General features: G+C 41.9%; 1 protein-coding gene across 4 annotated transcripts in view; it reads left to right on the forward strand.

Annotated features, from left to right (window-relative positions):
- The window catches only part of OCA2 (OCA2 melanosomal transmembrane protein), a 665,305-nt gene that overhangs the window by 242,028 nt on the left and 396,033 nt on the right, over positions 1–27,244 (forward strand). For 3 of the 4 annotated variants that reach the window (XM_073541479.1, XM_073541480.1, XM_073541478.1), the window contains one exon: positions 10,287–10,382. The exons of the other annotated variant lie outside the window; for it this stretch is intronic. In XM_073541479.1, coding sequence (XP_073397580.1) covers positions 10,287–10,382 — 96 coding nt within the window. The remainder of the gene's footprint in view (positions 1–10,286; positions 10,383–27,244) is intronic. 4 annotated transcript variants of the gene reach the window in all.

Below are 27,244 nucleotides of genomic sequence, written 5' to 3' on the forward strand. Positions count from 1 at the left end.
ATAAATGTCCTCATGGAACCCTTGAGCAAAAATATCCACCCATGCTGTGCACTGAATAAATGATTGCCCATCACTGTGCATCCTGCATAGAATGACTACCACACTGTCCCCTATGATACATGACCTCTATCCTGTCCTGTCCTGTAAAATATTGCCTCTGCGCCATCCCTCATTTATGAACAATGGCCTGGACGCTATCCCAAATCACTATGTCCCCCCACTCCACTGTTTACTCTCTGCGATGTCCCCTCTCTACATAGTTTGATTTTTTTTTTACCATTTAGTTTTCTACTTTCTTGCCCAGTAATGTTTCTGAACTCCAGGCCCTGGTGGCATAATGCCAGCAGCATCATGCCATGACCACCTCATACCACTGCATCACTAGAAAATGTTATACATGAGTTCTAATTAGCTCCAGTTTCCTATGTCCTAGCAGCAGCAACCTGCAGATATCTTCACTAGTATCAGTCTTACAGAGATTGCTCCAATTGAATCAAACCAGGGTGACCTGCTTAAGTCCCAGCCCTGCATCATTTATCTCATTTATGCACTGTCCTATCCTGCACTTCATTACTCCTCTGTCCTTTTACATAGAAATCCATACTGCAGTATATTCATTATTTTTGTACAGCCTCATTCTGCAATACCTCACTTCAATCAGTTTACCAGCATAAAGTGAACTACCATTGCTTCTTTATATGAGCTGTAGCACTTCAGTGTCCTCGCTGTGCAGTGAGAATGCAGTGACCCAGCAACAGTTCAAAATAAAGTCTCATTTAATGAACAGTGTACTCACAAACAGAATGTAAAATGGATCCTCTGGATTGTAACCGGGAAAACAGACAGTCTGTGACCTGTTAATGTGGGCAACTGCACTACTGTGTACGCTGGGGTGCCAGGCTTTTGGCTCTGCTTGGCCCTGTGTTGCCTCACACAAGAAAAGCTCTGCAAAACCTCCTCCTTGGTCAGCTTCCAAGACCAACACTAACACACCAAAACTCTTCCTGCAAGGTTTTTTCTCTCTCCTCTGGAATCTGTGGCCATGGGCCACTTATAAGATCTGACCTCGAGGAAACAGACCAGCACCACTATCTTCCTGCAGTCCATTTAAAAAATAAAAGCACATACTGGGTTTTCCTGAACAGTTCCTTGGCCACACAACCTGACAAGGTTCATGCTTACTTTTATTCTGCCTTGTGACTCACAGGCGTCCTGCTGTGACCACAAGGCACTCCAGCGGATCTAATATGCTTCTGAGCCCATCCTGGGGGACACATGGTGACCCTCGCATTTTAAACAAGCCTCTGCCTCACAGAGCTTATAAACAGGGTTGCCAACCATCCAGAAGTTCCAGGAAAGTCAGTAAAAATAGGGCACTTTTTTGCACAGTCAGTTAAAAAAAAGCGTCTATGATTTTTTTGAAGCTCAAGAAACTTATACAGATTACTTTGTAATTACCAAATTTACAGTGAATGAAGCTCAATTATCCATATGGGCTGTAGACAAAAATAATTTATAATCCTAACCTGGATTAACACGAAGTCCGTGTTACTGTTACACAAGGGTGTTTCTTAAGCTGTCATGTGCATGGCAGCACTGCAAACATTGCATCTGATCGGTAAAATCATTACCACCTGTCAGAGCCGCGGTTCCCATGTTGTTATTTGACAGGTCACTGAGCCCGCATTCCCAGGAAGGTCTCCGAATTGTGGATACCTTGGTGAGATCACCGCTTTCACCGTGAGACTTTTTCTCACTATGCTAGCAGTGATCTTACGGAGGTCACCCAAGTAAAGGAGCCCGGCTGGGAATGCAGCTCAGTGACCTAGATAACCTCAATGACATCACCACTAATCACTGAGGCTGTGCTTGCAGCAGCTCATTACCAAGTGGATTTCATCCTGGAAGGTCACATCTTGGCATTGTCCAGGTTGAAAACTGTTTATCCCCAGACCTGTATTATGGCATGGGACATAATGAAGGTGAGGGATATGGTTGTTTTATGGGATACGTTGGCTTCAGTGGAATGTGTGTTAAGCAAGTATAACTGTGTTTTATTAGTTTTAAATAAAGTACAAGTGTTTTTTGTTTCAAATTAAGGACTTTAGTCTTGCTGTGTTTACTTACAATATAACTATGTAATTATTAAAGGAGAGGCTTCTTATAGATGCCTCTTTCTTACTAAGCCATGGGTTTGAAGTCACCAGACAATACAAAGGTGGCAACCTCACAAATATGAACCACACTTCCCACTGCCACAGGGCCATAAGTAAGAGTTGGGCAAAACGCTAGAATTGGTGCATCTAATAGATGCACTTTTTCTGGGCAGTGGGCTGCTATTTTTAGGCTGAGGTCCTATGTCTATAGCCATTACCAGCCTGAGGATACCAGCCCCAGCTTTAACTTGGCTGGTTGTCAAAAATGGGGGGAACCCAAGCTGTTTTTTTTTTTTTTTATAATTATTTAAATAATTAAACAGCATGGGGACTCATCTATTTTTAATAACTAGCCTTGCAAACGCTACCAACTGAGGGTTGTCAATTTTTCCTGGCTGGTTATCAAAAATACAAAGGAACCCCCACCAGCTTTGTTTTTAAAATCATTTAGAGTGCAGGTGTTGGCTGATGAGTACTCCCATCAGGCGCCATCTGCTCTCACTTTTATTAGCAGCACCAGCATTAGGCTAATGGAAGTAGTAAACTTTTTAGCTCGGTCACAGCTGCAGGCTTATGCTGCCATTTGACAGCATGGGAACCACAGCTCTCTGACCGGTGGTAATTATTTTAACGACAGAGGTTGTGTTTTCCGTGCTGTCCTGCACATGACAGCATAGCAAACACTGGATGTTTTGGCCCCCCCATTCAAGTAAATGGGGTCCGGGTTCTGGTACCTCAACCAATGTTTTTTTTTTTAACTGTTCATTGAACCCACTGGACCCGAACATCCAGGGATTTGTCCATCTCTCATCAGAATGATTCCTACTGATTTTCCAATGTGTCCATAAAAGTATTGTTTGGCTGTTTGTTTTTATGCTAAGTTTTCCAGAATAAAGAAGTCAAGCTGGCAACCCTGCTCATAAGTGTAACCTACAAGGCTGTGCCTCTGTCCTGTGATAGCATCGCTCATAGCTGCAACTCCTTTCTAGACATGACCCAGCTAAACACTTGGTAGAAACAGACTACAGGGCTGTCGGAACGAGGATACAGTCATGCTTTGTCTTAAATTTGCATCTCGCCACAGGAAACTTCCTTATTCTGACATCTTTGTAGTGTGCTTCTCCCCTGTGCTACACTATCTAACTGGTGTCATCTGATATACACTGCTCAAAAAAATAAAGGGAACACTTAAACAACAAAATATAACTCCAAGTAAATCAAACTTCTGTGAAATCAAGCTGTCCACTTAGGAAGCAACACTGATTGGCAATCCATTTCAAATGCTATTGTGCAAATGAAATAGACAACAGATGGAAATTATTGGCAATTATCAAGACACCCTCAATAAAGGAGTGTTCCTGCAGGTGGGGACCACATACCACATCTCATTACCAATGCTTTCTGGCTGATGTTTTGGTCACTTTTGAATGTTGGTTGTGCTTTCACGCTCGTGGTAGCAGGAGGTGGACTCTACCACCCACACATGTGGCTCAGGTAGTGCAGCTCATCCAGGATGGCACATCAAAGCAAGCTGTAGCAAGAAGGTTTGCTGTGTCTGTCAGGGTAGTGTCCAGAGGCTGGAGGCGCTACCAGGAGACAGGTCAGTGACATGGAAATTTGATTGATATAGATATATATCTCTGTGCATGCTGTGTCCTACCCAAATTAGACAGAGTCTTATTGAGCGCTCAAAGGAAAAGAGGAAGCTACACTGGGTTAGCAACAACTCATTCCAGCAGAACTCTGGAAGCTTTATTCATGGTCTTTTATCAGTTCGTATAAAGGAGTGGTTACTCATTAACATAAAGGCTTTACTTCTTATCTAATTGGTCAGTTTGAATACATGAACATATATGGGTGTCCGACCTGGGGTTACTTAGACACCACATGATTTACTGTCTGGAGTCTTGCACTCGTAAGCAAGTCTCCAATATCGGCTGGACCATCTGGCCTTGCTTCCTCATTCCCTATGTCTGCTAGATATTTCTCAAGTCACAAGACAATGAGATGACTGGGTAGCAGGTTATTTCCACCAAATAGTTATAAGGTTCAAACTGTGAATATGTATTTGTGTGCAGTATATACAGTCATATGTAAAAGTTTGGGCACCCCTATTAATGTTAACCTTTTTTCTTTATAACAATTTTGGTTTTTGCAACAGGTATTTCAGTTTCATATATCTAATAACTGATGGACTCAGTTATATTTCTGGATTCAAATGAGGTTTATTGTACTAACAGAAAATGTGCAATCTGCATTTAAACAAAATTTGACCGGTGCAAAAGTATGGGCACCCTTATCATTTTCTTGATTTGAACACTCCTAACTACTTTTTACTGACTTCCTGAAGCACTAAATTGGTTTTGTAACCTCATTGAGCTTTGAACTTCATAGCCAGGTGTATCAAATCATGAGAAAAGGTATTTAAAGTGGCCACTTGCAAGTAGTTCTCCTATTTGATTCTCCTATGAAGAGTGGCATCATGGGCTCCTCAAAACAACTCTCAAATGATCTGAAAACAAAGATTATTCAACATAGCTCTTCAGGGGAAGGATACAAAAAGTTGTCTCAGAGATTTAACCAGTCAGTTTCCACTGTGAGGAACATAGTAAGGAAATGGAAGAACACAGGTACAGTTCTTGTTAAGCCCAGAAGTGGCAGGCCAAGAAAAATATCAGAAAGGCAGAAAAGAAGAATGGTGAGAACAGTCAAGGACAATCCACAGACCACCTCCAAAGACCTGCAGCATCATCTTGCTGCAGATGGTGTCACTGTGCATCGGTCAACAATACAGCGCACTTTGCACAAGGAGAAGCTGTATGGGAGAGTGATGCGAAAGAAGCCGTTTCTGCAAGCACGCCACAAACAGAGTCGCCTGAGGTATGCAAAAGCACATTTGGACAAGCCAGTTACATTTTGGAAGAAGGTCCTGTGAACTGATGAAACAAAGATTGAGTTGTTTGGTCATACAAAAAGGCGTTATGCATGCGCTGTATTGTTGACCGATGCACAGTGACACCATCTGCAGCAAGATGATGCTGCAGGTCTTTGGAGGTGGTCTGTGGATTGTCCTTTACTGTTCTCACCATTCTTCTTCTCTGCCTTTCTGATATTTTTCTTGGCCTGCCACTTCTGGGCTTAACAAGAACTGTACCTGTGTTCTTCCATTTCCTTACTATGTTCCTCACAGTGGAAACTAACTGGTTAAATCTCTGAGACAACTTTTTGTATCCTTCCCCTGAAAAGCTATGTTGAATAATCTTTGTTTTCAGATCATTTGAGAGTTGTTTTGAGGATCCCATGATGCCACTCTTCATAGGAGAATCAAATAGGAGAACTACTTGCAAGTGGCCACTTTAAATACCTTTTCTCATGATTTGATACCCCTGGCTATGAAGTTCAAAGCTCAATGAGGTTACAAAACCAATTTAGTGCTTCAGGAAGTCAGTAAAAAGTAGTTAGGAGTGTTCAAATCAAGAAAATGATAAGGGTGCCCATACTTTTGCACCGGTCAAATTTTGTTTAAATGCAGATTGCACATTTTCTGTTAGTACAATAAACCTCATTTGAATCCAGAAATATAACTGAGTCCATCAGTTATTAGATATATGAAACTGAAATACCTGTTGCCAAAAACCAAAATTGTTATAAAGAAAAAAGGTTAACATTAATAGGGGTGCCCAAACTTTTACATATGACTGTATGAGTATATAGCAGTATATAGCCTATAGCAGGCACGTGAGATCTAGATGAAATACATATACATATATATTTCCATAACAAGTACACCAGGAGATGAGGAGGGGGCCATAGGAGGGCAACAACCCAGCAGCAGGACTACTATCTCTGCCTTTGTGCAAGGAGGAACAGGAGGAGCACTGCCAGAGCCCTACAAAATCATCTCCAGCAGGCCACAAATGTGCATGTGTCTGCACAAACTGTTATAAGCCGACTCCATGAGGATGGTCTGAGGGCCTGACATCCACAGATGGAGGTTGTACTCACAGCCCAACACCGTGCAGGATGCTTGGCATTTGCCACAGAACACCAGGATTGGTAAATTCGCCACTGACACCCTGTGCTTTTCACAGATGAAAACAGGTTCACACTGAGCACATGTGACAGACGTGACAGTCTGGAGACACCGTGGAGAGCGATCTTCTGCCTGCAACATCCTTCAGCATGACTGGTTTGGCAGTGGGTCAGTAATGCTGTGGGGTGGCAGACCCCTTTTGAGACCATATGCTGGTGCGGTTGGCCCTGGGTTCCTCCTAATGCAGGACAATGCCAGACATCATGTAGCTTTAGTATGTCAGCAGTTCCTGCAAGATGAAGGCATTGATGCTATGACCTGGCCCCCCTGTTTTCAAGACCTGAATCTGATTAAGCACATCTGGGACATCATGTCTCACTCCATCCACCAACATTGCACCACAGACTGTCCAGGAGTAGGTGGATGCTTTAGTCCAGGTCTGGGAGGAGATCCTTCAGGAGACCATCCGCCGCCTGATCAGGAGCATGCCCAGGCGTTGTACAGTAGGGATGTCATACAGGCACATGGAGGCCACACACAATACTGAGCAGCTTTTCCTTGTCATGAGGCATTTCCACTGAAGTTGGATCAGCCTGTAACTTGATTTTCCGCTTTGATTTTGAGTATCCTCCCAATCCAGACCTCCATGGGATATTCATTTTGATTTACATTGGTAATTGCATTATTGCTCTGAACACATTCCACTATGCAATGAATCAAAATTTGCAACTGGAATATTTCTTTCAGAGATATCTAGGATGTGGTATTTTAGTGTTCCCTTTATTTTTTTTGAGCAGAGTATTTCTGGCGCCCCTGAGGGTTCAGTCGCCACAGAGGTACTGCACCTCCTCCTGAGGTGTGTTGCCCCACTATTCAGGTAAGGTGGAGACACCTGACCACACTCAAACACCTGCATCCCACACAACATAGTAGTGTAGCAAAGCACCTTTGGTGGCTCCCTGTTTGGAACACAAAAAGTGCTGGGAGGTGGGTGGAGCTTAGTCTGCACTAGAGAGCGAGAGTTCTTAAGGACTAGGTCAGTCTGACTAGGTCAATCTGTGACAGAAGATCCCCTGAGTGGGATGGATGGAAGGAAGTGCTGCAGCAGACTTCAGTGACCTGAGTCTGCTAGCACTGGAAAGAGATATTTAGAAAGCCTAATTCTCCATAAGAAAGATTGATTTGTACGGAACATAAGGAGAAGAAGAGCACTAAGGATTAGGGTTAGAGCAGAGCCCTTCCCAAAGTTCTAAGCGCAAGGCCGGGGTCCGGTCCCCGAGGTTGTATGGATACTAATGGTCCTGCGACAGACACTGGAGGAATAGACGTTGTCACCACTTTATTCCCACACAAGACTTGGGGGCACAACAGCAATGAGAGTGAGCCGGGACTTAGTAGCAAGGAGTCCCTGAAGCAGGCTACAGCTGTCTGCCGTACAAGTAGAGTTCTAAGAACATCTGAAAGGAGGAACTCCAGTGTATCTCAGTACTGTGAGTACTTCACTACGAGCGCTAAGGAGGGAGACTTTCAGAAAAGCCACATATGTTGGCGGAGTGGTGGAACGGAGTACTTCATCTTGCCTGGAGGTTGGCTGAGCCCCTGACCCGGAGGACACCGCTCCGAGGCGGGCACCTGTATGCACAACAGACTGTGAGTAAAGCTGTGGAACTACATGCCCTGGTGTCCTCCACTTATTCCTGCGCTAACCCACTCAGCACTGCTACATCTCTGTGCTTAACACTACACCGTTCTCCTCTCCTCACTACCTCTCCATCTACACTGCCCTGGGACTACAGCCCTACCTGAGGAGGGCCACAACATCATTGCTGCACCACACCATCTGTTCCAGAGGATCTGTCTGCAGCGTCAGCTTAACATCTTCATTGTCGAACACCACAGGTGGCGTCACGAATCATTCACTAATAAACTTTAATCATCATCATCCACACGCTCAACATTCCCCTTTTACAATGGACGCCCAGGGCCACGGACTGGGTCACAGCTACTGTGACATCTCCCATTGAACTCCACGGGCCCGGTACCAAGTACCCCGCTGCCCTGGGTGCGAGGCCGATCCATATTTAGTGAATAGGTCACATACATTTTCTTCTGTATCTCCTCCCATCTAATTAGGAGCACCAACTCTGAGTTTGTCTTCTCTCTGGTTTGGCGAACTTTCTGTGTTTTTCAATAATCTGTTCAGCCAAAGCAGGGTAACAAGCTTAAATGCCACCCCCAAGGTAAAGTTTACAAATCTGGCGGGATATTTTAACAAACAAACAAAATGCTTCATGATGGGAAGATGCTAGGAAAAATGTCTAGAAACACAATGAGTCGAATTATCAGAAATGTTGCAACAAGCTGTTCTGTTTTGTGCAATGTTTTTTATAAGGCACAAATGCTTCAGGAGACAAGCTCTCTATACGAACAGAAACTACTTATGTCTAAGATGAAAATCATGGGCAATGGAAGATTGCTGTAAATTACACAGCCTCTCAAAGAGCTTGTCATTGTGACTTCTTAAGCGCCCTTCATCACATACTGTATGTTGCAATTTAGCAAAGAATGATCTAAAAAGCACAATGTATTCTACAGTATATGCCTTTATATTTCTGGCCGTCACACCACCAAATTAAATTTGAAGCTATATAGGCAATGCTCTTTTCAAAAACCTGTTTCTTGGCTCTATTGCCAAATGTTTTTTTTTGTTTTGCAAGCTGTTTTGGCAATTGTACTCCTGAATTTTTTTTGTACGACAAGTGGCTTTTTTTACTTAACTATATATATTATTGGTCAGCAAACTGCCATGTCAATAGCTTCATAGGATAGAACGTGTAAGTATGCTGTCAGTGGAGAATGCTGGTAGCACATGTGACAAAAACAGATGTTTGAGGAAGGATTTATGAAGACTGCACTGAAATCTAAGATATTGCAAAATTTTAAAATGATGCAGAAAAACATTTGAAGGGGTTTTAATCACTTTAAACATATGCAATCTCCATATACAATTTAATCTGCTAGCAGCATCTTGTAGAGCAGGAGATGCTGAATTGATTCTCATTGGTTTGTAGAAAAGATTTAGTAGAACTGTAATTCTATTAATTAAATGTTACTGCTCTGCCTGGCCTTAGGAGTCGTGTGTGGTCGTATATATTAATCAGCCCTCTGTCTGCTCGTATAGGAAATGCTGTCAATGACCGCAACAACTGAACTTGGAAGCAAAGAGCGCATGAATTTCAGACAAAAAAAACAAGTTATACTTGATCTTTTTCTTCCAAAAAATGAAAAAAATTATATATCAAAAGGTTTTTTGGTATTGGCAGATTAAACGGCAGTATCATTATGATAGATTCCCTTCACCACTGTTCATGCATGGCTTCCCTCATAAAAGATGCTCCATTCCATGTTTTAATACCATGATAGTAACATAGTAACACAGTTAGGCCGAAAAAAGACATTAGTCCATCCAGTTCAGCCTATAAAATTCTGTCAGAATAAATCCCCAGATCTACGTCCTTCTAAAGAACCTAACAATAACTGTAAGACAATATTGTTACGCTCCAGGAAGACATCCAGGCCTCTCTTGAACGCTTCTACTGAGTTCTCCATCACCCCCTCCTCAGGCAGGGAATTCCAGATTCTCACTGAATGAAAAGATAACACCATGCAATAACAAGGTTAAATTTTTTTAAAAACAGAATTAGGCTAGGTTCACATTGTGTTAATGCAGTCCGTTCAACGCATAGCGTTGACAGACTGCATTAACGCTACTGTCATATTGTGATCGCGTTTAACGATCACGCTAATGCAGCTTCCCTATCTGTGCTAGTGGTGAAGGACCCCCGAACGCTGCAGACAGCATCCGAGGAACCATCATAGAATGACGGCACATCACGAACGCATGCCGATTATGACATGCGTTGGCGATGCGCTCGTCTATTGCAGTCTATGGTTTAAGCGTTAAGGCCACTATGTAACAGATGCGTTAAATGCTGCCCACAAACGCAATGTTAACCCAGCCTTATACATTATTTACTGTGAGATTTTTACACTGCTGTCTATACTTATTTTTTTCATGTGCCTTCTTAATTTTGTAGGTATCCCTTTAACCTGCCTAAACTGTTCAGTCCAGTGAAAGACCATATTTATACAGAGAAGACTCCTTTGTTAAAAGTGCACACAGAAAACAAAAGGTAATTTTTAGCTACACGTGCATATTATTTATTATAGCGCCACTTATTCCATGGCACTTTTCATGTGAAAAGGGGGTGTACATAACAAAAAACAAGTTCAATTATCTTGAACAAAATGAATCGCCCACTGGTACAGGAGCAGAGAGGACCTTGCCCACATGGGCTCTCAATCTACAAGGGATGGGGGAGGATAGAGTAGGTGATGATAGAGGTGGTCATGCAGAGGTTTGGTGGAATGAGGGTTACTGCAGGTTGTAGGCTTGTTGGAAGATGTAGGTCTTCAGGCTCCTTTTGAAGACTTCCACAGTACGCGAGAGTCTGATATGTTACGGTAGAGCGTACCAGAGTAGGGGGTACACAGAAAAATCTTGTATGATTGTAAGGAGAGGACATTAGAGGGAAGTAGAGAAGGAGATCTTGTGAGAATTGGAGGTTGCGAGCAGGTATGTTCCGGGAGTCTAGGTCACAGTTGTTTGGAGGATATAAGTTGTGGATGGCTTTGCATGTCAAGGTAATGGTTTTGAACTAAAGTCTCTGGGTGATGGGAAGCCAGTGAAGGGATTGACAGAGAGGAAAGGCCTGGGAATAGTGGCGGAATAGGTTCGTTAGTCAGGCAGCAAAGTTTACGATAAGTTGGAGAGGTGCAAAAGTGTTAGAGGGGAGACCACAAAGCAATAGGTTGCAGTAGTCAAGGCTGGAGATGAGGGCATGCACTAGTGCATTTTCAGATTCTTGGTTTAGGAACATGCGGATCAGGGAAATACTTTTGAGTTGGAGACAGTAGGAACTGGAAAGGGCTTGGTTATGTGGTTTGAAGGAGGGATCAGAGTTCAGTGTTACCCTAAGACAGTGAGCTTGCAGGGTTGGGGTGAGTGAGCAGCCATTGACTTTGATGACTAGGCCAGTTGGGGGGGTTTAATGAGATGATGGAAAGATGATGAATTCTGTTTTATCAATATTAAGTTTTAGAAATCTAGCAGAGAAAAAAGATGAAATGATGGACAGACATTGCGGGACTCTGGTTAGTAAGGAGGTAATATCTGGTCCACAGAGGTAGATCTATGTGTCATCAGCATAGAGGTGGTACTAAAAGTCATGGGACTGAGCTGCCTCAGGCCGAAGGTGTAGATGGAGACAAGCAGGGGGTCCTAGAACTGAACTTTGGGGACACAGAGGTGAAGAGGTGGTGTGTGAGTGGGAGATGCTGAATGTCCGGTCTCTGTTAGGTATGAGGAGATCCAATATAGGGCCAAGTCTGTGATGCCAAGAGATGAGAGAATCTAAAGTAAGCGGGAATGGTCCACTCTTTAAAAAGTCAAGGAGGAGGATGAAGGCAGTAGTGTCACTTGGATTTGGCTGTTAGTAAGTCACTTGTTATTTTTAGTCAGGGCAGTTTCAGGGCAATGATGCAGTCAGAAGCCAGATTGTAAGTGGTCAATGAGGGAGCAGGAGGAGAGGTGGGAGGACCGTTCAAAAGGGACATGTTGTTCCATTAGTTTTGAGGCATAGGGTAGAAGTGATATGGGGTGGTAGCTAGACAGAGAGCATGGGTCAAGGGAGGGCTTTTTTAGAATGGGTGTGATCGAGGCATGTTTGAAGCATGAAGGAAATACATCAGTTGTTAGTGATAGTTTGAAGAGATGGGTGAGGTTTGGGATGTGGTGGGACAGGATTGGGTCAAGATCACAGGTGTGAAATGTGATTTAGAGAGGAAAGTTGATCTTCTGTAATGATGGAAAACTGGTTTTGGAGGATAGGGACTGTGGGGGCTGTATGCCAAAGCTTTCTCTGATGTTATCAGTCTTCTGCTTGAAGAATGAGAAGTATGTTTGTTTTGCTGCAGTGTGCGATGACTTGAAAGTAATGAGAGCCTGTTTGAATGTGATGAAGTGTTCATTGGAGTGGGAACTTTTCGATATCTACTTGGCAACCCTGGAAGACCACCTCAATTCTTTAGTCAGACTGGTGTGCCAGGGTTGCCTGTTGTATTGTGCAACCTTTGGTATGTCAGGGGGTGACTGATTTGAGAGCTGCAGCTGTTGTGGTGTTATATAAAGAGGATATATAATGGGAAAATCAGCAGAAAAGAAATGAAGTAGCCAGTTAGTGAAGTGGTAAAAAAAGGTGGTGGATAGCCCTGGGGGGCGGTAAATAACAGCTAGTTGGAGTGAGAGTAGAAGCACACACAATGAACTTCAAAAGAAGGGAAAGTAACTGAGGGTGGCAATGGGATTTGGGTGAAGGAGCAGTTATTTGACAGGAGAAAATAAGCTCTTCCGCCATTCTTGCTTCTGGAGCAGGGGGTGTGGGAAAGGTGGAATTCACCATACAAAAGTGCAGCTGCAGAAGCTGTGTCAGAGGGGGTGAACCAGGTTATGGTGATGGTGAGGAATTAAAGCTTGTTAATTAAATAAACTTTTATACATCCATGAGCTTTTCAAGTGTATTAACCCCTTTACACCAAGCCTGTTTTCACCTTCATGACCATGCCAAATTTTACAATTCTGAACAGTGTCACTCAATGTGACAAAAACCATTAAACACTTCAATGGATCCTACTGATTCTGAGGCTGTTTTTACATGATATTGTACTTCAAGTTAGTGATAAAAATTTTTTTGATATGACTATTGTGTGAAAAATTGGAAATTTGGAGAAATTTTAGCAATTTTCATACTTGTCTGTTATGCCCTTTTAACCAGAGTTATGTCACACAAAAAAGTTAAGTAGACAAGGATAAAATGGCCCCCCAAATTTGTTGCACAATTTCTCCTAAGTACATCGATGCCCAATATATAGTCAAAAGTACTTTTCAGGCACAGTGCAAAGTTCAGAAGACAAGAAGAGCAATATTGGAGTTCAGATTTTAATGGACTGGGTTGAGGGTGCCATGTCTCATTGGCAGAGCCCCTGAGATGCCAGAACAGCAGAAGCCTCACATAAATGACTTCATTTTACAAACTACACCACCCAATGAATTCATTTTGGGGTGCAGTGATCATATTGTCACCACATGTCCCTCACAGAATGTTGTTATAAAATGTTATAAATGGCAAATCCGCTTCGGATCCGCTATAAATCCGCAAGTGTGTATCACATATCTATCTCATTCCTTCTATCTATATAACTATCTCTCTCATTCCTTCTATCTATAGATAGATATAGGATAGATAGAAGGAATTAGATGGATAGAAGGAATGAGATAAATTGATAGATCTATAGATTGATAGATATTATCTATAGATCTATCTGTCCGTGTCTGTCTATCTATCTCCTTCCTTCTATCTTTCTGTCTGTCTATCTGTGTGTGCAATGGAGTGTGGGTGTGAAAATCCGCATGAAAAATGTGCAGATTTTTACCTGTCTTTTCTGCCAAGAGGTGCGGATTCTGTGCGGAAGATTCCGCAGGCTAATCCGCAATTTGTGCACATACCCCTTACACTCAAAAACTAAAATGGTATTCTTTCCATTTGATGCCTGTGAGGTGCCCAAACAGCAGATTCTAACCACATATGAGATATTGGTATATGTTAAGAATATGGCCCAAGGATTCTATTGTGCAGTTTGTCTTGTTACTCTTCTGCAAATAAAATGAGAAATTTGGGATTATAGCAACATTTTCATGGAAAAAATGAAAAATCATGATACAATATTATAAAATTATGTGAAGCACCTGTAGGTTCAAGATAGTGATCACATATTCTATGAATTCCTTGAATGGTGGCATTTCAAAAATAGGATCATTTGTAATAGGAAAACTGATGCTAAACTTTCAACCTTTGTAACATCCTAACCAAAAAAGTTTTTTTTTTTTTTTTTTTTCAAGAATGATGCTTGTTTTTCTGTAACTGTTTTGTGTGGTGTAGCTATCTGTTTTAAGGGTGTTAAAATTAAAAATGTAAAAAATTGTACTCAATTTGTCACATGTTTGAAATTTTCATAAATAAACACGAGTCATATGGACCTAAATAGACTACTTCCAAGAAGTTCAATGTGTCAAGAAAAACAATCTCCGAATCACAGGGGATTCGTTGAAGCATTGCAGTTAAGTGACACTAGTCAGATTTGAAAAATTTTACTAAGGAGGTGGAAAGCAGGCTTCAGTGTTACTGTTAAACATCAATTACATCATATCACTAGTAACCCTTCAGGGAGTATTTATTTTACTGCCACACTCTTTTATAGTACTAAGATTTCTGAAGAAACACCAAATGGTGTAAAAGCGAACAAAACCACTTATAATGGTATCTAGTGGACAATTTATTGCAAAGTAGATTTATTGTAATCCTTTTCTCGTGCTGTGATCAAACTTTGATGTTGGTATAAAAACTACAAAATCTGGAAATCTGAACTGTGATCTTTAATAATAATAAATTTTATTTTTATAGCGCCGACATATTCCGCAGCACTTTACATTTCGGAGGGGATTTGTACAGACAATAGACATTACAGCATAACAATAATCACATACAGTAGATTATAACAAATACCAAGAGGAGTGAGGGCCCTGCTCGCAAGCTTACAGTCTATGAGGAAAGAGGTAGACACGAAAGGTGGGTGGTAACAATTGCCCTGATTGTATGGACCAGCCATAATGTTAAGTGTGTAACAGTACAGACACAGAGGGCTAATGGATGCATAAAGCATGTGGGAACATGATGCTGGGAACCTGGTTATGGTAAAATTTTTGGCTCTGCCACACAGGGATAGGTTAGGTTAATGTGTTGAGGCGATAGGCCAGTCTGAATAAATGCGTTTTCAGGACACGCTTAAAATTGTGGGGATTGGGGACTAATCGTATTGACCTGGGAAGTGCATTCCAAAGAATTGGCGCGGCACGTGTAAAGTCTTGGAGACGGGAGTGGGAGGTTCTGACTATTGAGAAGAGAAACAGTAAGAGTTTTTGCAGAGTCAAAAGTAAGAAAAGATCGAATTCTAGAAATGTTTTTGAGGTGCAGATGACAAGAGCGAGCCAGTGATCGAATGTGGGGGGCAAAGGAAAGCTCGGAATCAAGTATGACCCCAAGACAGCGGGCATGTTGCTGGGGAGTAATAGTGGAACCACAGACGGAAATGGCAATGTCGGGTGTAGGTACATTAGTAGCGGGAGGAAACACAAGGAGTTCAGTCTTTGACAGGTTCAGTTTCAGATATAGTGAGGACATGATATTAGACACAGCGTTTAGACAATCGCCAGTGTTTTCTAGAAAGGCTGGGGTGATGTCAGGAGAAGAAGCGTATAATTGGGTGTCATCAGCATAGAGATGGTACTGGAAACCAAATCTACTGATTGTTTGACCAATAGGGGCAGTGTACAAGGAGAAGAGGAGGGGGCCTAGAACCGATCCTTGAGGAACCCCAACAGTAAGGGGAAGGTGAGAGGAGGAGGAACCGGCAAAAGAAACAGTAAAGGAGCGGTCGGAGAGATAGGAGGAGAACCAGGAGAGAACGGTGTCCTTGAGGCCAATGGAATGGAGCATAGTGAGGAGGAGCTGATGATCCACAGTGTCGAATGCTGCAGAGAGATCCAAGAGAATTAGCATGGAGTAATGACCATTTGATTTAGCTGTTAGCAGATCATTAGAGACTTTAGTGAGGGCAGTTTCAGTGGAGTGTAAAGAGCGGAAACTGGATTGGAGAGGGTCGAGAACAGAGTTTTCTGAGAGATAGCGGATAAGACGGGAGTGGACCAGGCGTTCCAGGAGTTTAGAGATGAAGGGAAGATTAGAGACAGGTCTATAGTTAGCGGCACAGTTTTGGTCGAGGGATGGTTTTTTAAGTAGTGGATGTATGATGGCATGCTTAAATGAGGAGGGAAAAATACCAGAAGAGAGAGAGAGGTTAAATATTTTAGTTAGGTGAGGGGTGACAGCAGGGGAAAGGGACTGGAGGAGATGTGACGGAAATGGGTCACTGGTGCAAGTAGTTGGGCGAGAAGATGCAAGGAGCCTGCTTACTTCTTCTTCTGTGACTGGTTCAAAATCAGAGAGTGAGTTAGATGCAGTGGGGGAGGGAGGACAGTGCATGGTATGAGGGGATTTGGAGATAATTTCCTGTCGGATCTGGTCAATTTTTTCTTTGAAGTAATTGGCCAGATCGTCAGCTCGGAGCTCAGTGGTTGGGGCCTGTACTCTTGGATTGAGTAGAGAATGAAAAGTGTCAAAGAGACGTTTCGGGTTATTGGACAGTGAGATGAATACTTTGAGATCTTTGAATAAATAGTCAACTGAAGAACTACCTCTTCTACTTATCTTGTCAGAATATTTAAGTTTGACAATAAAGCTGACCAAAAGTGACAATAACAATTTTTATTATGTTTCATAATCTATTTACCCCCTTTCCGACATCGGGTGTAATAATAAGCTGATGTCAGACACCCACCCTCCCTGTGATGTGGGCTCCGACGCTGAGCTCCCATCTTTCCTGGCACATGTCAACTGTTTTGATTGCTCAGATCGTATGGTAATGGCCAGCACCTATTCTAGTGATTTAAGTAGAGTGTCAGTGAGATGAGAAGATCATATTGCAAAGTGTTTTGCGCATAGGGGCAGATCAATCACCTATAGAACCACAATCTGCACTGAGAGATGCAGATACCCTGAGGAAGAGGAGCTGTGATCTCCTAGAAATGCGTTGGTTAGGTTTTTTGGCCCTCACAGGCCTCCGTACCCACTGTGACATTACATGCTGTCTCCAGACAGAAGCGGCCATTTTTTGTTCTGTATCTGGAAGCGCTACCGGCCGGAGCGCTTCTGGCTCTGCAGTTCAGATTTGACAGCCAATCTCACTGCTTGCACCTTGTGAACTCCGCTTCCATTACCACTCTATGCCCACAAGTCGGTGTTCCTCCACGGTAGCGCTGATCAAGTCCAAAGCTCATCTAGCGGTTAGTTCAAAGTATTCCACCTGTAATCACTGCATATATTTATTGACTTATTTTAGATTGGCAATTAACTACAGGTTGAACCGCACTATTTATATGGGGACTTATTAACCTAATAGCTCATACTGCTGGTACACTGTGCTCTCATACCGGTATTTTCATTTTCATCAGCCCTGTTTCTCTATATTAATAGGATAGTAGCATTCAGTGTTAACAGTGAATTGAATTTTAGCTATTTGCTTCATTAATAACACCATCCAACCCTTTGCCCTATTCAGTCTATTTTGCTATTTTATCTTCACTAAGGATATTCAGGGCAGCAACAAAGACGATTAATATAAAAATATATATATATATATATATATATATATATATATATATATCTCTATATATATCTCAATTTTAGCATTTAGTAAACCTTGTAAAAAAGCAAAACAAAAAAACAATTTTGGAAGTGTGCTTTTTTTTGTAATTTCACCACACTTGGATTTTTTCCCCATTTTTCAGTACACAATATGTTAGAACCGATTAATGTTCTTCAAAACTACATCTCATCCTGCAAAAAATAAGCCCTCACATGGCCATATTGACTAAAATTAAAAAAGTTTATGGCTCTGGGGAAAAAGGGGAGCAAAAAATGAAACCGTAAAAATAAAAAATACATTAGGTTATGAAGTGGTTAAATTGACAAGTTGGATATCTTTACTCTAGTACTCCGTAGCTTAATGCAATCTCATGGGAATTAATATAGACAGGCATAGAGTGGTCATGTGAGAGCAGTTGGTGTATAGAAGTACTATATTACTCTGATTTAATAAGCATTAAAATCCCTCTGTGCCATGTATGCAACCTTGTAGATTGCATGAAGTATAAGGTGGTGGCGAGCCTTTCTAGTCTAAAAGACTCCTGTATAGTTGCACATATGGTAACAAATCATTAAAAAGATGAGAAAAATGATTCCACTTACCCTCTTATTAACCAGCAATCACAGGAAACTCTGTGGACAGCAACAATTGGGAGAGTCATTCACACTCAGAAGGTTTCAAGATAGTGGGGGATCCAGTACAAGGGAGTATATAAAATGCAATGTTTATTCTAAAATCTGTAAAACTCTTTATCCATAACGAGATTAGGCAAAGGTTTATAAAGGCCCCTTTACATTTAGCGATGCACCAGCGATCCCAACAATGATACGACCTGGTCAGGATCGCTGGTGCATCACTAAATGGTCGCTAGTGAGCTGCCACACAGGCAGATCTCACAGCGATACAGCGGTCATTACTTACCTTTCAGACGTGGCAATCCTGACGTCCTCCCGCCCGCATCCACGCGTCACTTTTCGGCGCCAGCAGGAAGCGCCCGACGAGAAATGGAGCTGCGCGATCAACAACAGACAGCGGGGGAGCCGGTCGGAGGTAAGTATCACACAAAGCGATATCGCTGCTGCGTCACCAAATCGGTGATGCTTTAGCGATATTGCTAGCGATATCGCTATGTGTAAAACCCCCTTAAGAAGCTTTCATGACTTCTAGACTCTTATCTAATTATGGAATATACACTGATGCCGATTTTGGAATAAACATTAATTTTATCTACTTGCATGTGCTGGATGTGGATTTTTTCCTCCATTCCATTTGTGAAGCCCTGGGATTGTTATAGTAGAATGTCTTAATAACGGCCTTTGCAACTAAGGTTTGCAGTGTAAGAAAATGCCAATAATTTCCCTACATTACTAATATTGCATTGTCAAGAAAAATTATTAGAGCGCAATTCACAACCAGAAGACCCGTTTACAAATGCTGAACGGTGAAAGATTTGTCTAAAAAATAATTTTATGCCTATTTTCAGAAAACTTATAAGTGCCTTTACTTTATTTTCTGGGAAAATTATACTTTGTGTCCTTAAAGCCAAGCTTTTTAAAATGTGCCTTCGGATTCTTAGGATCCTATTTTTAGGCCAGCTCCATTCAGAACTCTCCGGAGCATATAATTATTAATGTAAGACATGATATGTGATTTGCTGGCTGTGCTATCAAAGCCGCATATTTTGATTAATGAAAGCTGACAGAAAATTCTACATTAGCCAGACAAATAAAATGGAAAACTGGCCTCTCTTGATGAGCATTTGATGACTAATATTTTGGTGTTAGAATTTTAAGCTATTAATTTTACTCTTTTAATCAGATTTCTGGAAACTGGAATTTGTTTTTGTAATATTTGAAACGGTTTTATTTGAATCTGTTGCATTTGAAGGAGCACTTGACTACAACTCTTACATTGCATGCATTTTGTTACTAGATTTTTGGTATACACTCCTATACAATTGAAAAACCCACTCTGGCTTTTCACCATTGGACTATCAAATGTAAAAAAATTAGAAATCGCAGCAATATTTCAGCCAAGTATGGAAAAAATGATTCCTTAACCTTAGGCTAAAGGGGTATTCCTGTCCCCAAGATCCTATCCCAATTTGCAGTGAGTGTAATATTAGCAAATGCCTCCAATTATAAATGTAGTAGATTTCTTCTGATTCTGTATGTCACTTACTCCATGTGCATGGCATCGCAGTAGCTTAATTATCCATGATTATGACCACTAACAGCTAACTTACTCACTATGTGGTCGCAACCATAGATGCCCAACTACTGCAGTGTCCTACACATGGGGTAAGTAAACTAGTGAATCAAAAGAATTATACTACATTTCTAATTGGAAATGTTTGCTAATATTAATATAAAGCCTACTGTACTACATATAGGGAAATTATTTTGGATGTGTGAATACCCTTTTAAATTCCTCTTAGTCCCTGATACATTATGATTTTTTTGTGGCCAAAGCAAGGAGCAGGAAAAAAAGTACACTCGTAGTAAAGGAAATGGGTTATATGCTTAGGGGAGTATTCATTAAAACTACTGTTTTGTATACCAAAATGTCCTCTAAACATTGAGCAGAAGCTTTTTTTGCCATATCCTTTTATAGTGATATATTGCAATTTAACTACAGTACTCCAGTTTTCTGGAAAAAATGAAAGTATTAAATCTCCGCCTCAAATTCTCCAACTTTTTCACTTTCTGGAATTGACTACTGATATTTGTTTGAAAAAGACAATATCAATAAATGATTACAAATATTAAATCTTTACTTTTGTGAATTAGATAATCACAAGAAGAGATGAGTGAATTTTCCAAGGTTTTTTTTTCGACTTGTCGAATGTCAGTGCTCGCTGAACATGTTCGACGAACATACCCGAACCTCATTAAATGAGACAAAATCAAACAAATACACAACAGCTTAAGGGGTGGCAAAAAGCTACCCAAACAGCTCAAATTAGGAGCAGACACCATAAAAAGTGGTATCAATTGACTCACAGTAGAAATTTGCTAATGGCACAGCAGCAGTCAGCCATGGGCCATGCTTGAGGTGTCTGGGTCAGCATTTAAAGCTTTGAACTGAAGTTTAAGATGCGGTGGGTAAGGGAGCAGTGTAAACCTTTCCTGCTGGGAGCCCCTATACCTAATTAAACAGGATAGTAACACAGATAGTTGAGTGAAAGTGAAGGCTTGCCTGTCTGGGAGCCCTACTGCTAAAGGCAACACATGAAAGAAACCCAACTTGGATTCTCCACATTTCAAAAAATTGTCACACACCACTAAAGTTACATCAATTTCCACAGAGTAGAAACAGTATAATAGGTCTCTGACACACCTTCCACTATAGGCAACCTACCAGATGGAGACTTAGCTTTGAGTCTCCACATTTCAAAAAATTGTAGGAACAGCAGGCACAGAAGCCACGACAAAGGTGTCAGACTCGCAATAATGCGAGATCAATGAATGATACTAAAAACAACAGTCACCTAGTCTGCCCAGTCTGTGACTGGGGAGTTAAGTGTCTTTGTAGATCCATGACTTGTTCATTTTGATGAAAGTTAGGCAGTCTACACTTTCAGGGGACAGCTTGATGGACTTAACTGTCAGGACACCACCAGCAGCGCTGAAGACATGTTCTGAGAGAAGGCTGGCTGCAGGGCATGATAAAACCTCCAAGGCATGAAAGGTGAGCTTGGGCCACTGTTCCATTTTTGAAGGCCAAAATGCAAAAGGGTCCAAATTACCCCTAATGGCATTTATATTGAGCACAAGCTACTCCTGCACTATCCTCTCCAATCACTCACAATGTGTCAGACTTGGACTCTGTACTGCTGGTGTATGAGTGTAAGGGCTGGTCTAAAAAATTAGGTAATGCTACTTAAACTGCTACTGGTAATGTTTTTTGATGATGACGTTCCCAGGGTTTGAAGTTTAGAACTGTGATGCTCAGTTGCTGTGTGCTTATTTCCGACGATTGCACCTCACAGGTGATCTATTTGCATCACAGTGCAAGCAGGGTACAGTGATTTGAGCTGTCTTCGCTTCAGCATCCGGCACCGGCGAACAGTACCGATGATTCCCAGGCGCTTGTACCTGTCACACTGACGCAGGGATGTCATTCATGTATCATCAGTGTGCACGTGCACAGGATATTTTGCAGCCTGTGCTGCTACCATAAACACGGACGTCTAAAAGAGCCCTTAGTGAACTCGGTCATTTCCCGAATTGTAGCCGACTTTTGCCAATTTTTAGGAAAATTACTCTGGAATCCAAATCCGAATGTGCAACATTCATGCTGAATTTGAGATTGGCAAATGTTTTCTGAACAAGTTCGCTCATTTCTAGTGAAAACAGCCACATATAAGCAATCCATATAAATCTGGTATCAATGTAATTGCAGCGACCCGAAGAATAAAGTCATCTAATAATTTTATACAAACACCACATGAGAAACAAAGTAACAAAACCAATTCTAGACTTGCTGTTGTATTTTTTCATTCTGCCTCCCAAGGATCTCAGTAAGGCTCAGCTCACATTCATCCTGCACTCTATGCTGACCACTTACACCAGGGTTTCCGTGTAAATCTTTGAAATGCCTGATTCATATAGAACCTGTCACGCTCATGCACTGACTGGTGGGCGTGAGCCAGGGGATTGTGGCCCCTCTGTGCCACAAACCAGACTACCCTGGAAGGGGCGTGACTGACAGCTGCCCTGGTCTTCACTGGAGCCTCCGATGGTGAGGTCAGGCTTGTGCGGCAGGCAGCTGCCAGGTGCCACTCCAGGGTGGTGTCTGGCTGTGGCTGCCGATTCCACTTGGGGAGACTATGGCATGACAGACACTGGCAGGTGGGCACGGCTTGAGACACTGGCAGGCGAACATATATTGGGAACATATTACATAACATTGTGGAACACATTTATGCTGTGGTTTATGCTGAGCATTCACATGGGGCTTTGCATATAAATCTACAAACGACGTGATTCAAATGAAACCCCAGGAGGATCTAATCACTATAATGAGGCAGTAGAGTTACTAAAGACTTCCATATGGCCTCTGCTCAGCAGAGTTATTTTTTCTAGAGGTGAACAGAAATGTAGCTGACAGCGCTTTTATGTACGCTTAAAATGGTGGACATCGCTGGATCATAGGCCAGACAATCCACATTGTCTCCATCTGCCTTACCATAGGGAATGTTCCATCAGGGGTTATGTAACCACTCTGCTGGCATCGCTGCATGGCCTCCCATTCCCCATTCACCAACTTTCTCACTTCTCCAGGCCATGCTGTGATTTCTGTCTGCTGCCAGCTCCATGCTCTGTCTCCTGTTTGCTCTCTGCATGTTTCCTGGCTTTGTTTATAGGGGGGTGGAGCCAGAACTCTCTGGTTATAATGGAGTCAGGGTGCCCCCTGCCTAGTGTGTCCCTGACAAATTACCTAGAGCCGTCTAGTATATAGGGCTGCTCCACCCACTGGAACCTGGCCTGTGCAATGTGTTGTCTCAGTTAGTGTCTTGCTACTGAGCTGCCAGGTCTATCTCTGTGTATCTCCTCTCCTGGAGATCTTATGCTTTGCCTTGCTTGGTTCTCTCAATCTGCCCTCCAGGAGGCAGATTATCCTGGTCTGTGTCCTAGCTTTATCTTGTACCTGTTTGACCGCCCTCCAGGAGGAAGTATTTCCTGGTCCCTCTGCTGTAGCCCCTAGCCTTGCTTAGTATCTGTGTTTACCCTGGTCCCTGTGTCCAGCGTCGGACTGGCCCACCGGAGAACCGGTGGATTCTCCGGTGGGCCCTGGCATCTGGTGGGCTCTGGCACCTGCTGGCATGCAGGACCAGCAGTTGCCTAGGGCCCCTGCTGCTCCAGGGGCCCCCAGCCAGTGGTGTGTCGCACACCATGCAGCTGCTATGGGGGCCCCTGCCAGTGGAGCAGCAGCAGGTGACAGGAGGCAGAAGTCCCTGTCCCCGCTGCTAAAGAGAAATGAATATATTCACTGCAAAGCAGTGAATATCATTTCACAGTCTCCACCCCCAGAGGCCCCGCCCCCAGCCCAGTAAGCCGCTCTGCATCTGTAAATCAGGGCCAGCGCCGCCCTCAGTCCCCTCTGCTCCTGACTCACAGCCAGTGCATGATGACGTCACTACATCGCGCACCCGCTGTGTGTCTGGCAGAGGGGGCAGCTCCTGACACTGAAGCCGGGATCAGCGTGGGAGCGAGGAGGAGAGGTGAGTATCGTGGTTTCTTTTTTTAGATCTCTATCTCTCTCTCTATCTGTCTCTCTCTATCTATCTAGATATCTATCTCTATATCTATCTCTATATATCTCTCTATATATATCTTTCTCTATTATCTATATCTATCTATCTATCTCTATCTATTATCTATCTATCTATCTGTCTCTATATCTATCTATCTATCTATCCATTATTTATCTCTATATTTATCTCTCTATCTATATCTATCTCTATATCTATCTATCTATCTATCTCTATATCTATCTCTATATCTATCTTTATATCTATCTATTATCTCTATATCTCTATCTATCGCTCCATCTATATCTATCTAACTCTATTTCTATCTAACTCTATATCTCTATATCTATCTCTATATCTATTATCTCTATATCTATCTATCTCTATCTATCTATATATATCTGTAGCTATCTATCTCTATATCTATCTATATAGCTCTATATTATTATTATTATTATTATTATTATTATTATTATTATTATTACTATATCTCTATTTCTATCTATTATCTATCTCTATCTATTATCTATCTCTATATCTATCAATCTATCTCTATATCTATATTTCCATCTATATCTATCTTTATATCTATCTCTATCGATCTCTATCTACCTCTATATCTATCTATTTCTACATCTATCTTTCTATCTATATCTATCTAACTCTATATCTATATAGCATTATACCCTATGAGGGGGCAGCATTATACCCTATGAGAGGGCTATATTCTATGAGATGGCTGCATTATATTCTATGAGGGGGCTGCATTATACTATGAGGTGGCTGCTTTATATTCTATGAGGGAGGCTACCCCAACTCCTGCTACATAATTAAGATTTGTACTACTTTATATTATACCCTGATATTGGTGTGTTTTACCACACAATTGGTGGTCTTGTATTTATTTCTATGTAGCTACATAGTGGGCCCCAAGAATGATTTTCTCTGGTGGGCCCAAGGTGCTCCAGTCCGACGCTGCCTGTGTCCTTAGTCTTGTACTGTTTCCCTGTCTGAACTCTGTCCTACCTTTGTCAGTCTCCTTGTCTCTTGCTTCTTTCCCTGCTGTGTCTTTCCTTGTGTTCCTTTTCTCTGCCTGTACGCCACACTCTTGCGGCGCACTGCCTGTATGCTGCACTCTTGCAGTGCACTGCCTGTGTGGCGCACTGCCTGTACACCGCACTCTTGTGGTGCACTGCCTGTACGCCGCACTCCTGCAGCGTACTGCCTGTACGCCGCTTCTGCTGCTGTGGAATCTCTGGCTGCAACTGCAGCTCCTCTCCGCAGTCTTGTGGTTCACCTGCTGTGTGAACAGGTCTCTACCTCTTCCTTCACATACCATCCTTTCTTGTCCGTACCTGTACCCGCTGTGTGAATATGACCCTATCTGTTTCTCCATACTCCATTCCTTCCAGCCAGTGCCCGCACCTGCTGTGTGAACAGGACCCTACTTTGTTCCTCCATACACCATTCCTTCCAGCCAGCCAGTGCCCGCACCTGCTGTGTGAACAGGACCCTACTTTGTTCCTCCATACACCATTCCTTCCAGCCAGCCAGTACCCGCACCTGCTGTGTGAACAGGTTCCTACCTGTTCCTTCTAACACCACACCAGTCTGCTCTGTGTCTCAGCCTTGCCAGCCAGCCTGGCAGATTTTTAATTTTCACTTCGACATTCACGGCTGCTTGCTTCAGGAAAACATCCATAAAGTCAAAATCATCAATACATCTGTAGATAAATTCCCAGAGGGATGTAATTTCCAAAATGTGGTCACTTGAGGGGGGATTTTTCTCTTTTGGTACTAGATATCTCTGTATATGGAGTCTGCAAACTATTCTATGATAATTTGTTATTAAAAAGTCAACGCTTTGTTCCTCTAGAGTCTAGCTGTGTGGCTACACAGTAATCTACAGTCACATATGAGGTATACCCACATGCAGCAGAAATTGTATGACAAAATTTGGTACCATTTTAACCCATTTCCTTGTATAAAAATGTAAAATCTGGTGCTAATGCACACTTTTTTGTGGTGAAAGTGCATTTTTTTTGTTAACTGCCCAGTGGTATAAAATTCTGTGACAGTCTTGGTATCAATATAATCACTACACACTTATATGAATTCAATTATTATTATTATTATTATTATTATTTATTTATATAGCACCATTGATTCCATGGTGCTGTACATGAGAAGAGGTGTAGTTTGTAAAATGCGGTCACTAATGGAGGGTTTCGCTGTTCTAGCATTTCAGGGACCCTTCCAGTGGGTTATGGCACCCACAAACCTTTCCAGCAAAATATTAGCTCCAATATGGCTTTTTCTTTTCAGAGTTTTCGACCACATATGGCGTATTTTTTTGAAAACTGATAAAATGGTAATTTTCCACTGGCTCAGCCAAATGTCATAGAATTCTGTGAATCTCTTGAAAATTGAAAATGATCACTACCCCCTAGATGAATTTCTTAAGTGGTGTAGTTTCCAAAATGAGGTCCTTTGTGGGGATTTCTACTGTTTTGACATGTCACGGGCTCTTCAAATGTGACATTACGTCCACAACCTATTCTAGCTAAAATTGCTCTTCAGACTTAAATTGCACCTAAAAAACAGTTTTTCATGACATATGGAGCATTTGACATACTCGCCAGAAATCGCACAACAAATTTAGGGGTCAATTAGCCCAAATTTTTTACTTGATGGGTAAATGGATAAAAACACAATTTTTGAGTGAAAAATGTATTTTTTCATGGCTCAACATTATAAAATTTTGTGAAGCACATATGGGTTCAAGGTGCTCACCACATATTTAGATACATTCCTTGAATAGTGTAGCTCCAAAATGGGGTCATTTTCCACTGTTTAGGCACATTAGGGGCTCTCCAAATGCGACATGTCTGCCATTTATTACAGCCAACTTTGCGCTCCAAAAGTCAAATGATGCTTCTTTCCTTCTGAGCCTTGCTGTATGCCCAAACCATAGTTTTCCACCACATATGGGTTATCTGTGCCCTCAGTAGAAACTGCACAACAAAATGCGTGGTCCATTTTCTCCTGTTGTGCTTTTGAAAATGCTTTTTGTTGGAAAAGGTAGTAATTTCATTTTTTCTAAAATGTTTTGTGTGGTATAACTATCTGGTTTAAGGCACAAAAATTGGAAGTTTGAAAATTGCAAATTTTTTAAAATATTTATCACATTTTTGATAGATATTATTTTCATTTATGAATGTATCAAAATCTACCACCTACATGAAATACATGCCACGAAAAACAGTCTCCGCATCACTAGAATATGTTCCAGACTTATCACTTCATAAAGTGACACTGGTCAGAATTGGAAAAATTGGCCTGTTCAGGATGGTTAAAAGA

This window comes from Dendrobates tinctorius, unplaced genomic scaffold, assembly GCF_039654945.1.
Source record: "Dendrobates tinctorius isolate UK_male_01 unplaced genomic scaffold, ASM3965494v1 ptg000121l, whole genome shotgun sequence".
In the NCBI taxonomy this organism is placed as follows: domain Eukaryota; kingdom Metazoa; phylum Chordata; class Amphibia; order Anura; family Dendrobatidae; genus Dendrobates; species Dendrobates tinctorius.